The following is a 13241-nucleotide window of genomic DNA, read 5'->3' on the forward strand; positions in this document are numbered from 1 at the left end:
TCGCGATGACGTCGGTCACACCTCGAACACGTGTGCACATGCACGGCAACGAGCTGTGCAATGTGCATAGAGACATCGACGTTTGTCGTTACGTTTACGGAATGATCGATGCGCTTCTCGAATTCGTCGCGATACGCGCCGATCGATATTACGTAAAGTGCTTTTTGAGACTGAATGCCGACGCTGAAGCGAGCGTTTTCGATAAGTACCATCCGCCGCCTATGGAATTCACGAAAGTTCAATAACGGGGTGCAATACACAAGTACGTAGATTTATTCACACGTGTGCGGCGTCAAGACTTACACCGCTCGTATTTTTGACAGAAATTTTATTAATAGAAAACCTGCAAGACAATTTTTGATCACTGATTAATTGACTAAATGTAAAAAATGATTAATGTTAAATTAAATTGTTCACTTAATTTTGCACAAGAACAAATTGACATGAATCCTATGTGTTCATAGAGTGATCGCAATTGCTAGCGTAAAATTTGACATCGAGAAACGTAGAAGAAAGAAGGAAGAACTGCAAGTCCGGTTCGTGTAAATCATATGAGATGCTTCCAAGTATATTTGCTTTCTACTTCTTCGTTCAGCTGGGCTAAGGCTCGATCGTGTCGCCATTGAGCTGAAGCGTCTATAAATATATAGCGATCGAAGTGTGTAACACACTCAAGGATATGGGAGGCTGCGTGCGATGAAATGAAGAATGTATTGGACAATTGTTTTCGGCAGGTGTTTCTGATGTCGTCAAATTGTATCGATTATTTGAAACAATAAATCGACGAAATATTACACACGAAATATAGACTATATAAATTTCCGTCAACTGTCATTATTTCATGGCAACAATACATGCACGTTTAAATAAAATGCTGATTAAATATGAATCTTGCATTTAGAACATTCAACTCTCTGCCATACGATACCTCCTAAGCCATTCTCATCAGTATCATCAAAATCTCTTTTCATATTACCCGACCTGTCATGGAAAGGGTAATGATACCTAATTCCGAGACTGAAATAATTCCGGTCGTTCCGACGCTCCCGCTGGAGGGTTCAATGACGTCGTCGAGTACACACATTCGTACATACGCTGTGGCGAAAGCACAACGGCAAGTCGGAGAAGACAGCGACGTCTGTCGCACAGGCACAACCAGCAGGTCTGACGAAGTGCAATTGACGAAAGTTGCGGTCGTGTGTTCGCGCGGTCGTAAGTAATGGGACCAGCTAATTGCCAAGGTAGCGGAAGCTCCTGGTCGGAGCCTCTTCCCTCATCAAGCGCGCCCGCGACAGGGTTCAATGACGTCGGCCAGGCGGGGAGTCGAGCTCCGGGGGCACCCGGTATGCATGCACACATCGCGGCGAATGCGGAGCGTGTCTGTACGGGCCTTGAAAGCCTCAGCGCGTTTCATCGATATCGTTCGCATAGGCTTACCTAGGACGGGCATCGAATCGATCTTATGCCGTCAGCGGTATCGCCGAGTTAGCCCGAACTGTGCGAACCACGAAGAGACGCGGACACACGCGAACGGAATATCAATCGCGGGATCAAACGCTTTTAAGGAACATCGTAGCCCGCGACTTCGATCGTCGCCACGAACAATCAACGATCGTCGCCGATCTGTTCTACGGCTCATCGAAAAATGTGCAACGGTCTTCTGATCCTCATCCTAAACCACGCACGCAGCCTTAATACGGGATTGTATTGAGATGTTGATCATGAGAGGCGCGCGAACCAGATGGTCATGACTTGTCATTAAATGTATGCACAATATGTAGAATCTTTTAAGGTCAGGGAAGAAAGAAAGAGAAACAGAGAGAGGTATCTTCTTTAAATATAGAAAATTTTTTTATTTTTGTATTATTGATATTGTCAAACGTAAATATCCATTTTTTCATTTTTAGCGTGTTACAGAAACTCGAACAGCATATTCTACAACAACGGTCATGAAAAAATACAATTATCCTGGGTATAATTCCTGCAATGCGGTAACGAGTCCGCACCTCGAAATAAAATCGCGAGAACTGAAATGTATAGTATAACACATGTGTTACTGTAAAATTCTCGGTGGAATTATATCGGTCTTTCTCCGGAAACGCGATCGAATCAAAGTCAGGTACGAACAGTTCGTGAATTTACGACGACGGGCGCGCGGAAGGGTTTGGCGCACGACCGAATATAAAATATGCAATATTCTCCTTCCGGACAGCCGCGCGCGCCGGCAGAGGTGGCGGACGTGCGATGTAGTATATACCGGTCTCGAGTCTCTTTCTGCGATCTGGCATAAGTAAATTGCACCTGTGCGAAAGAAAGATCAGGCACGTTCGGCACACTCTCGCCTCCCGTCACGTGACCGCTACCGGGAGCGAGTGTCCTCGTACTTGTTTCTCATTATTGCGCGCGACGTAGAGTATAATTTTGCTTTGGGTCAACTGACCGCGCTGGAAACGCGGACAAACGGACCCGAGGGAATAAATGTCCCTCCATGATGGCATCTTTCTTATTTTATCGTTAATCCTTCCGAGTGGATCGTGTATTTCGACCCTGCTTCTTGCTAATTGAAGAGAATGAGTGCATCATGTGACCGAGCAATCTCGAGCTCCTAATTTACCATCTTCTTACGTATCTCTTTGCGATCAATTCTCAGATATACCATTGCAAAATGCATACATACCACTTATGAACCGTTTCCATAATCATCGCTCGAATGTAAGGTAAATGCTAGGTTTAAACGATTTCTATAGATACGATAGGTCATCGAACCATTTCTTATTACATTCTTGTAAACGATATTTCGGGATACAAACTCTTGCGAGTATTCGCGCGGAGAGCAGCATAGATTTAACGAAATTAACGAGGGTGTCGGAACAGAGGAAAGAAATAACTAGCTAATTAGGTGATGTTTGGTCTTCGAGAGCTGAGACAAACTTACACGCGCGCGCGCGCTAGGGCGGATGTCTCGGCTACGAAGGCGATGGAGTGGCGGAGTTTCGCGATGAACCCAAGAGGGAATCGGGAAGGTAGGACACGGGGGAAAGAGGACGGGAGGGAAGAGGGCGAAGGTGGCCAGCAACGGATGGAGGGTGGGTTAAGAGGGGCGATGGCGCAAGGATGTGGAGACCGCTGAGACGGAAGGAGGCGAGAGAGCGAGAGGAAGTGGGCCGAGGAACGAGGATAGGGCGAGTGGAAAGGACGAGGTGTCCGCGGGGGCGGATGAAAGGACGCTTACCAGCTACTACCTATTGATCGCCAATTCTTTTTCTCTTGTTGCATATTAGGCGCACTCTCTTCCTTCTTTCTCCTTCACCCTTTCTCTCGCTCCTGTACGCTTTCTCTCTCTCGCTCTGTCTTTCTCTTTCCCTCTTGCACCCTGCGCTCCCCCTCGTCGCGTCTCGCAGCCCCCTCGCAGCCGTAGAACGCGCGAATCCGCCCCTATAGCCACCCTCTCGCGTCCTACCCTTCCTCCTCTTCCTCCTCCACCTCTTCCTCGTCCTCTTGCACTTCCTCCACCTCCTCTCTGCTCGTGTCGCCTCACCGCGCGAGAGAGTGCAAGCCACCCCTACCACCCATCTACTACCTACACCGTCGGCCCTGACGCTCTTCTTACCGGCAATGTTTCATTTCGAGCAGCAGCAGTACCCTTCCTGTTTCGGGATAGGGTCGGCGGCCGCCCACTCCGCTTTTTGCACGCAGGTGCGACGGGATCGGCGAGGATTCGTGGTGTCTCTTCACCGCGACGCGATGTAGTCGTAGATAGGATAGGCATGTCGAAGGTTATCGATGCGTGGCTAAGTAGGACATAAGAAGTTTAACTTCTTAAGTCTTTTCTGCAAGAGTACCAACGTGTAATACGATAAACTGAGCGAGGGTACCGCCGTGAGAAAGGTCAGGAGAGGGAAATTATCTTATAAGACGCGAGTAGTCTCACGGGACCACACAGATCTTCTGACCGAGCGCGATCTCGTTTCTGTTTCAGATAGCGAGCGGCGATCCGCCAACGTCTTCGTCTTCTCACTGACGGTGAGAGGACGAGCAGAGAGAGAGGTGCCGTAGGAGCCAGTCACCAGTAGGAGAATTCGGCAGTAGAAAGGGGAGAGGATCTCCGTGCGACGGACGGACACACACACACACACACACAGCCAGTCGAAAGAAGGAGGGAGGCAGGGCGGCAGGGTGGCAAAGGGATAGAGAGATAAAGAGGGCGAGTGTGCGAGACAGGACGCGCCGCCGGCGACAGACTGCACTCTCGTGGTGTTCAGGGCGCAAGCGTGCACGTGTGTTGTGCGTTTCCGTACCCTAACCCTGTCCCGCTACCTGGGAGGAGTAGCGTGGTCGTCGTCCCTCCGCGGCTACATCCCCACCTCGCCGCCGTTGCCGCCGTTGCCGCCACCGCCAGCGACACCGACGCCGACGCCGCCGTCGGCTCGCCATCCCTCCGACGCTTGCGGAGGAGCGCCGCGCCGCGTTACGGCCGACGAAACGACGACGACGGCGACGACGACGACGACGACGACAACGACGACGACGACGACAAGATCCCCACCGCCATCGCCGCTACCACTACATCGGTGGCCCCCGACGACGACGACGACGACGAAGACGACAACGACGACGACGGTGACTTCGGTCGCTTCTGCCGACGCGTTACGTCACGCGTGACGTCGCACCCGGCAGCGCGCACGTTAGCGCGGCGACGTGTATACGCGCGCTACCCTTCTCCCCCTCACGCACGTCTCACGTTTACGGCGCGCGCTGAAAATAAGAGGAACGTCGGTGGAAGAGGAAGAAGAGGAGGAGGAAGAGGAGGAGGAGGAGGAACAGGCGGAAGAAGAGGGGCTCAACGAGGGTGGGAGCGACGAGGGGAAGAAGGAGGAAATCGGAAAGAGGCGCGGAAGGGAAACTAGGACCGTAGGGGTGGCAGAAGGGGGTAGGTGGGAGTGCAAGAAAGAGGAAGAGGAGGCGCAGGAGGACGACGACGAGGGCGACAACGGCGACGACGACGACGCGGCGGACGGAGGAGCGCAGGCGGCGGAGGGGGTGGACATCCACGCGGGAACACGAGGCAGGCGCACCCGGCCGGCACGCGCACACACATCCTAAGATGTGATTTCAAAAATGGCGGATTGCCCCTATGCCCGCTGCATACAGGAACGCAGACACATCCGACGGGAGCTGCTACGATGGACAAAGAATATGGTCTTCGTAGTCGGTGAGTAAACCGAGCCGTTACCAATGACCGCGATGAATCGTGTTCGTACGTATTTAACTTACATAAGCGCGATGGTATGTCGCATGTACATGTACCAGTGTGTACGTACATATGTATATTTCTATACGATGCGTAAGAAAAGTATCTTCGCAAAATATACATGCGTGCATCAGCATGCACTGCAATTGATCACTCGCGCGAGAGAGGCATGTCGCCGCGTGCTTGAATGTGTGTACTTGCGTGTGTGTGCGGCGAGAATCATATATATATATTATATATATGTGCACAGTTGAAGCGTATGGATGTATATGTTACGTACGTTTGCCTACGTTCCACGCGGTGATTCCGGTGTGTGTCGGCAGTACATAGAGTAGCAGAAGCGCGAGTTCTCTATTAGTGTGCGAACGTGGAGTGCAAGCGAGAGAGATCGAAAGAGAAAGAGAGAAGCGATGAGAAAGAGAGAACGAACGGGAGAGAGAGAACGAGAAAGAGCGACGAGAGAGAGAGAGAGAGAGAGAGAGAGAGAGAAAGAGAAAACACGCTGGTGGTTGAGACCTGTTGCGAACCGAAACGCCGAATCCTGGCTGACTATGTGCCAGGCGTGACTCCTACTCGCGCCTGTACGTTCAACAGGGTGGTACCACGTTGCCGGAAAATCCGATAATATTCTGTGAGTAGTTTCCCGTGCGGTTTTCCGTTTTCGCGTGCGTGCGTGCGTCTAAGAAATCGAAACTTCTGTTGATTTATTTACGGAACGAATAATTACGGTCTTTTGCATCTTCAGGAAATCATATCTCAAATATATCTGTGCTACGCAACAGGCAATTAAACGTCTTGCAGCAATGTGGGAGCAGTCATTTCATAATTAGAGAAAATTATAGTACGTCTTGTGATTGCAGCATACTTTTTCGCGACAGGTTTTGATCTTGCATGACACAGTTTTGTGCTCAAAATTACTTTTCTGAAAACTTAGGTAATCTCATGTGACAGAATAGATAATTATTACTTTCTTTAAAAATGGTAATCGATACTTGGTCTGAGTATAAAGATTAAAGTTCACGTTCGGGTAGCACTTGATATACCCGTCCAATTTATTCGGTATCGGAAATGAATTTGGCAACGCAGAAACAAAACTGGAATCGTAGCTCAGAGTGGTTCGTAGTGTCAATGACCCCATTAAAGTAACGTGAGATTCGTGGCACTCGAGCGAAAGCTAAATCGTCTCCCGTTCCCTCGAATTTTGACGTTGGCAGATCAGCACGGCGTCTTCGTTATCGCTGCAGGAAGCTACAACAAGAATTAGGCGCCGCGCGTGCAATTTCCCTCACGGAGAAGGGTGGCGAAATCAGGCTCGCGAGACACAGTCACGACCCCTCCGCACCCGCCCTTCCACATCGGCGGCGCTTACCCCTCGGCGGGTCGGCGTCACTGAGGGGTGGCAGGCGGAAGCATCGTCAGACGCGCGGAGAATACTGCACAAGCTGCGTGCCTTGACCACAGACAACCGAGCGATCCCGGCCGCCGCCCGAAACCTTCTTTTCTTCTTCTTACAGCCTTCCGCCTTCTCTCCCTCCTACCCCCTTTTTCCACCCTCTCTCTGCATCCCTCCGTTGCCTTCCCGTCCCCCACCAACCCTCCTCCTCTTTCTCCATCTCCTCCTTCTCCACGACTTCCCCTTCTTCGCCTTTCGGTTAGTTCGTCAAGGGGCGAGCTCCGGTACTCGCAGAAGGCACGTTTCCGCACGCGTCGGTGTTGCGTGCACTCGCCGTTACGCTTCTTCCTCCACTTTTGTGGCCTCTCCCGCCCTCCAGTGTCCCATCGCGGATCCCCTTCCTTTCTCTCTCTATCTCTCTCTCTCTCATCCGTTCTTACACCCTCCGTGGTCCACCTCTCGTCTTCCGCCACCGTCGCCACCACCACCTCTCGTTCGCGTCGCTCCTCATTTCGGAACGCAGCTGCCGCCGGTGGTCGAGAAATTTTCGCGAATCCTTCCTTGAGGCGCCCTTTCTCCACCCGCCCCGCCTTCCTCCTTTTCTCCTAGCGAGCCATCGCGTCCCTTCCTACTTTCTCTCCCGTATTTCATCTTCGTTCTTTGCATCGAAGAGGTCCTAAAAAGGGAGGCTGACAGTGGAAGTTCGACGAAGAGCGGAGGAGGGTGGATTGGCCGGGCGGGGGAGAGGACGAGGGGCGACACGAGTTGCGTGTGTGCGCCGCGTTCCTCTGCCTCTCCTCTCGAGACTTCCACGATCTTGGAGGATCGACCAGTGCGCGTTCGGGATAGGGTGACGGAGGGTGGTACCGGCTTTCGAAATCTCGGTGCTACTCCGAGCGGTACGCGCGAGTGCATGCACATATCGTCGGCCGTAGTGACGGCGCATCACGACGCGTCGGGACGCCAGACGATCGGGAGACGAGAGTGTTCGTTAACTAAGGAGGGTGATCGTGCGGGCGCCGAGGTGGACGACAATCGACACCGGATAGACTGAGGAGGGGCGAAAGTGTCAGTTCCGTGAGTGAGTTCTAAAGGCGGTGGATCGTTGGAAAGAGAGAGAGGTCGTCGTCCTTTCTCGCGGACAGCTTCCGAAGTTGAGGGAACTGTTGCTCCGCCGAGGCGGCAGATCTCTTCGCCCTTCGGAGGAGTAGTTACACCTGTTACGCGCGCGTTGTTTTCGCCCTTACCGGTGCGATCGGAGATTCGACGAGTTTCGAGAGTGCGAGCGCGGAGGAGAGTGCACGGGAGTGCATCGTACGGTATCCGTCACGCGTCACGGTAATCCTCGCCGTCGGCTCGCACGCACGTAATTGCGCGACATCCGACTGCCGACGAGAAGTAGCGAGAAAAAGGGAGAGAGAGAGAGAGAGAGAGAGAGAGAGAGAGAGAGGGAGAGAGGGAGAGTGAGGGAGAACATGGAATTAGACGTAATGAAGCGTCTTCCCCCGCGCCGCACCGCGTTTCATGGAACTGAGGAGACGAGGGCTGATGGGGCGTCGCGATCCCGCGAGGGTACTGCGCGCCGCGAGTGTCGGCTGTAACGATGTCGGATTGCGGATTGCGTTGTACTGCACCGTCACGACGAGGACGCCGTACGAGTGCACGACAGAAGCGGATTCGGCGGACGTGAGGACGCGGAAGTGGATCGACGTAGTATAGGTAAAGAGATCCCCCGCTGCCTCTCTTCGTGGCTGAACGCAGTTGCGAGGCAACGGCGTGGCGCGTGTGCACGTGCGCGATTAGAAGCAGACTAAAGCTTGCATCGTAAAACGGCGGCTTCTGCTTTCACACTCGTGAATTTGTAGCAATAATGAGAGTTCTAGTCAGAAAAAGCCTTACAATCTGCCATTTTCGATTGCACTTCGTTAAATTTTTTATATTCTGCACATCTACGCGAAGTTAAAAAAAAGGGGAACGTGAAAGGAACTGGGAAAAATAGCTGGAAAGGATCAAATAGACAGTTTCGTGTATCAGTTACCATCCCTGCGAAAAATAAGGGATCATCGGAGAGAAATAAAACGGATGGTGCAAAATACAAAGTTACAAAATTAAGCAAAATTGAGATTAATCGTTCAAAACAAGAGTCTGGTAATTCCTACGATATTAAGGAAAGCGATGTTTCATTTATTCGATGTACTTGTTTTTCATTCACGCGAGGCATGGATTATGCGAGCGTGCACTTTGCTGTTAGGTATCCGGTAATATTTCATTGTCTAGTGGAAGATTCATGGATGATATAGCTTTATGAAAGATGTAATATTAATAGTCCTTAAGAACTAAGTGGATGTAAAGGGCGTTAAAACGCGATATCTCCACTTCATTTTCACGGCATTTTGAACCAATTAGACAGATAATACTGCTAAAAGCCATTTCCGATTAGCTTGATTACTTTGCGTATCATGCGGGACGAGCATCAAAAATGACAACCGTATGCAGATTCGGAAAACTAAAAACATTTTGATACATGCATCAGTTTTCTTTTCCATTGTTCACTTGCGTTCGTTCCGTTTCCCGAAAAGGTACGGCAACGCAGGGCAAGGCGAGCGCAAGCCAAGGGGGGCGGCGGATGGGCGCAGTTACTGCTGATCGTTAAAAGGCGCATAAAAAAGGGAGAGGAGAAGGCGCTGGGTGGATGGATGGGTGGCGGTGGGGGGAGGTCAGAGGAAGCGGCGCGAGAAGTAACAATAAAAATTCGTCGGCGTTCGTGTTTCGTCGCCGTGGTAGGAGCGGAGGGACGTAGGCGGGGGAGGGCGGGGGAGGGCGGGCGGAGTAGCGAGGAGTACGACGGGGGTTAAAGCGAGTCAAGAGAGAGAGGGAGAGAGAGAGAAAGAGGAAGAGAGGGTGCGAGAAACGGTGAGGGAGGGAGGAACGCTTGGGGTGGTCGGTGGAGCAGGGTGCGTAATGAAACGATATTGAGTAGCCGTGGTAGGGAGGGTCGCTGCGAGACGGTGGGGGTCGTCTTCAACCCTCTCCGCCGATTGACCTCGCTTCGACGAGGCGAGGGTGGGGACAAGCCAGGGGCGGACGTTGGTAGGGCACCGGCACGGTGGGGGGCCGAACGCCGAGAACCCACTGCTCGCGAGGGTCGCGGCAAGAAGGGGGTCCGTTAAATTGACGAAAATGACACGGCACCTTCTCTCCATCCGTTTCCCACTCGCTCTTCGTACACCCCTTCACTTTGTTTTTTTTCTTCCATTTCGGCAAACGATGTGTCAGCGACGACGCCCGGAATCCTTCAAGGAACTTCAAAGCTATATTAGCACTCGAAGCCAAGAATGATTAGAAGTAAATCGTAATAGGCGAATTCGTTGAATTGAAATAAACGCGTAATCCAGAATCCAGAAAGTCGTACGCAGTATTGTCGATGGAAATAAAATCTCTCTCTTTCTCTAAGGGTTGCTTTAAAATTTAATTAAACTTCTCCACCATATGTTATGTGCATACACTTAAGATAGAATTGAACGATATACTCCATCTTATAGTAATGGATGGCTGTATTTGTACTGATTGTACTGATACAGGGTAACTATTTCTCCAAAGATATATCTTAATTATTGCTGTGCTATTGCACTTTTGGAATAATGACATAATGTCATAATTTAACGTAAAAAATTGTGCTCTGCCATTCCACATTCTGTTGTTTTGTGAGTGACTCATATTTAAAATGTTTCGTCATTAGTTACAATATTTTTCATAAAATCCGGTCACTATCAAATTCTTAGTAATCAATCTTTGTAATACTCTACTCTGGCGTCTTTTGATCCTCCGACAGCGTGTGCGATACGAAGCGTGCACAAACTCTCCTAAATCCTCAGTCAGAATTTGATGTACAATGCTTTTAGATATGCCGATGAATTTCTCAATGAATCTTGTAGACATACAGCTTTTTCGAGCGAAGGATTTAAAGTAGTTTTTGCACATTTTCGGAGGTACGACTTGTTTCTGACGACGGACTCTCACGAAATCGAGCATACTATCTAAAAATCCGAACAATTACTGCCATACATATTTTTCATTATTTTGTACATTTCGCAAACTATTTTGCTTAGTTTAAAACAAAATTTAATATTGGGTTTTTGTTCCATAATGATTTTTCGACTAATGTTAATAAGATATTGTCACATTTAATGTCAAAACTAACGCAGATATGCTAACGCCTTAAAATTTTGAGTCATAGCTGAAATGTCAAGCTTCATAACGCAATCATTTATTACGAAATAATCCTGCAGGAAACAATTTTTAAAAATCAGTTGCACCAGAGCCTGGACAAACCGTCAAATTTTTACGCATAATTATTTTAGACCATATTTGCTTTTAGATTTTTCTCTTTGCATAATTAAAAAATACTAGTTTAAAAAGTAAAATAGATTTGATATTTTCGCAAATTTTTCTCTATGAAGTGTTTATTTTACAGACTATTTTGTTAAATCGTTCATGACTGATGCTTCGCAACGACGTACGTTTATGCTTGAAGTCATTGTGTTTTACAGTTTTGTTTCGTATCACTTTCGACATAAATCTTATATATTAATCTTGCTAAACTCATCGCGCGCGGCAATTAAACCGTTCCGCTTTGGAACTTCGCGCTTGCATAACCGATTGCTTCAGTACGACGAAAGAAAAGTTTCTCAATGGTCGACTGTGCATCGATGTGCGAAACGCCATTTTAAATAACGATCATCCGGACATACGAGCGGCAAATGTTTCGAAAGTGGAAAATGGGTCAACGTCCGAAACAATCGGATAACAGGATATTAAGCGATTACGTGCACTCTGGGGATAATTAGTGCGGCTGACTGGTTCGTTAACGAACAACGTTAGCGTTTAGTAGTCGCGGAATAGCAAAGCGAGCACGAATAAAAAGTGCAGGTAGACTGGGTGTCCTAATGAAGCGAAGAACATACGATTGTCATCCCGCCCGAGTCTTAACTGATTAAAACAGCGCGATAAGCAGCGCGTGTCGATGAATCCGTCGTGCATTTATTTGACATTCATGGGCGCGCAGTCGGGTCTCCCATCGTGTGGATGACGTCTCGTAACTCCGGTTCATAAATCAGTTACTTCGTTTCCCCGTGCCTCGTTCGCGTCCGAATGCGCCGCCGGGAAGCCCGCAATACGATAAAGCAATTTACAACTGCTTCTGTGTTCTTCGCGCCACCTCGCGCCAAGTTTCCTCCGTCGCCCCGAAAGTTAGACAGTAATCTCGCGTAATTAACGTCCTCGGCTTTTAAATTATTTATGAGATAAATAATTTCGAGCGACTAAATTCGCTATCGTCGGATCGCCGACTGTGACTGCTACCGGTTGAAGATTAAAAGGTTTGCCGTGCTGTTTCGCAAATTCGCAAATTGTTCACTCACGGCCAATGTTAAAGCGCGCGATCGAGATATTAATCCCAATTTTAATATCGATCGAGATTAATACCAGTAAAATAACGTCAATAAGCCGTTTTGTAGTTTTTATTCCATTCTAATGCTACTAATTAAACTGATATTGCACTATTGACGCTTGACAAATCAAACAAAAGATAAATGTCCATTGATGTCGCGCTAATATTATTAAAATCAAAATACCTGCGAAACAAGAGGAAGAGCGATAGAGGATATATCCGACTAATAAGGATATCATTAAAATCAGAAATTTTACAAAGCTAGAAAAAAGCACAGTACCGTAAATCCCATCAGTTCCCTCTCTCCCGTTCTTTTCTTTTATTTCGTTTCACACCTGTCGGATAATAATAATAGGATAGAATGATTACGGCTCTGCCGCGGATGTAGCGTAATTCATTTCGAATGATGAGACGCGTTCCACACGTTCCCCGTCACGATCCACGAGCGGGCCGTTAGAATATCATTCGCACATGCGGTGGTGAAGCGAGGCGGGGGTTGAAAACACGGGAGCTAATCCGGTGACGGATGGCGGCGGTGATCTGTTGCGTTTTAATCGTCCCTCGCGCGCGTACGCCGCAAAATTTCATCCGCGCGAGGCTTCGCTTTATCACGCCGACCGAAACGCCGATATTCAACCGCTGCAAAGCTCGCTCCTTTTCGCTCGCATGCGCGTGTACGTTGAAAAAGCGACATTGTGAGCCCTCTCCTCTCTTTCTCCTCTGTCTCTTTCTCTCGTCGCGCTCCCTCTCGATTCACGTGCACACGTCGGCAATAGCATCTCTCTTCTCTTTTCCGCACCGTACGCTAACTGTTGCATTCTGGATGCATGCTCTCTCTTACGCTGTCTCTTTTTCTCCCTCCCTCTCTCTCTCTCTCTCTCTGTCTCTCTTCTTTTCTCTCTCTCGCTCGCTCGCTTTTATCTACTACTCTCTTGAGTTGCTTGCTTCTTTCGTTTATCGTCTCGTCTTTCCTACAGTTCGCCTCTTCTGACCATTTCAACATTTTCGTTAGCTTGTTACCTTACACGGTATCGTTCGGTACGTAATGTGATGCATGAATGAATAGTACACTTTTATAGTAAAAGCAGGTAAAAATGCATTCTTCTCTGTGCAAATGCATTTAATTTCGCTTTGTTTCTATATAAGTT

The 13241-nt window shown here is 49.0% G+C and overlaps 1 protein-coding gene and 1 long non-coding RNA gene across 4 annotated transcripts in view; both read left to right on the forward strand.

Annotated features, from left to right (window-relative positions):
• LOC105281746 overlaps positions 1–4152 on the forward strand; it is a 38983-nt gene extending 34831 nt beyond the window's left edge. The window contains exon 2 of the long non-coding RNA XR_002193471.2: positions 3980–4152. This is a non-coding gene — a long non-coding RNA (uncharacterized LOC105281746). The remainder of the gene's footprint in view (positions 1–3979) is intronic.
• An 852-nt stretch (positions 4153–5004) lies between these two features.
• Positions 5005–13241, forward strand: part of LOC105281744 (mushroom body large-type Kenyon cell-specific protein 1) — a 46194-nt gene continuing 37957 nt past the window's right edge. For 2 of the 3 annotated variants that reach the window (XM_011343185.3, XM_011343187.3), the window contains exon 1: positions 5005–5212. In XM_011343185.3, the coding sequence (XP_011341487.2) occupies positions 5119–5212 (94 nt within the window). In that variant the 5' untranslated portion in view covers positions 5005–5118. The remainder of the gene's footprint in view (positions 5213–13241) is intronic. The other variant, XM_020032420.2, reaches the window with a different exon arrangement.

Source organism: Ooceraea biroi, chromosome 2 (genome assembly GCF_003672135.1).
Source record: "Ooceraea biroi isolate clonal line C1 chromosome 2, Obir_v5.4, whole genome shotgun sequence".
NCBI lineage: Eukaryota > Metazoa > Arthropoda > Insecta > Hymenoptera > Formicidae > Ooceraea > Ooceraea biroi.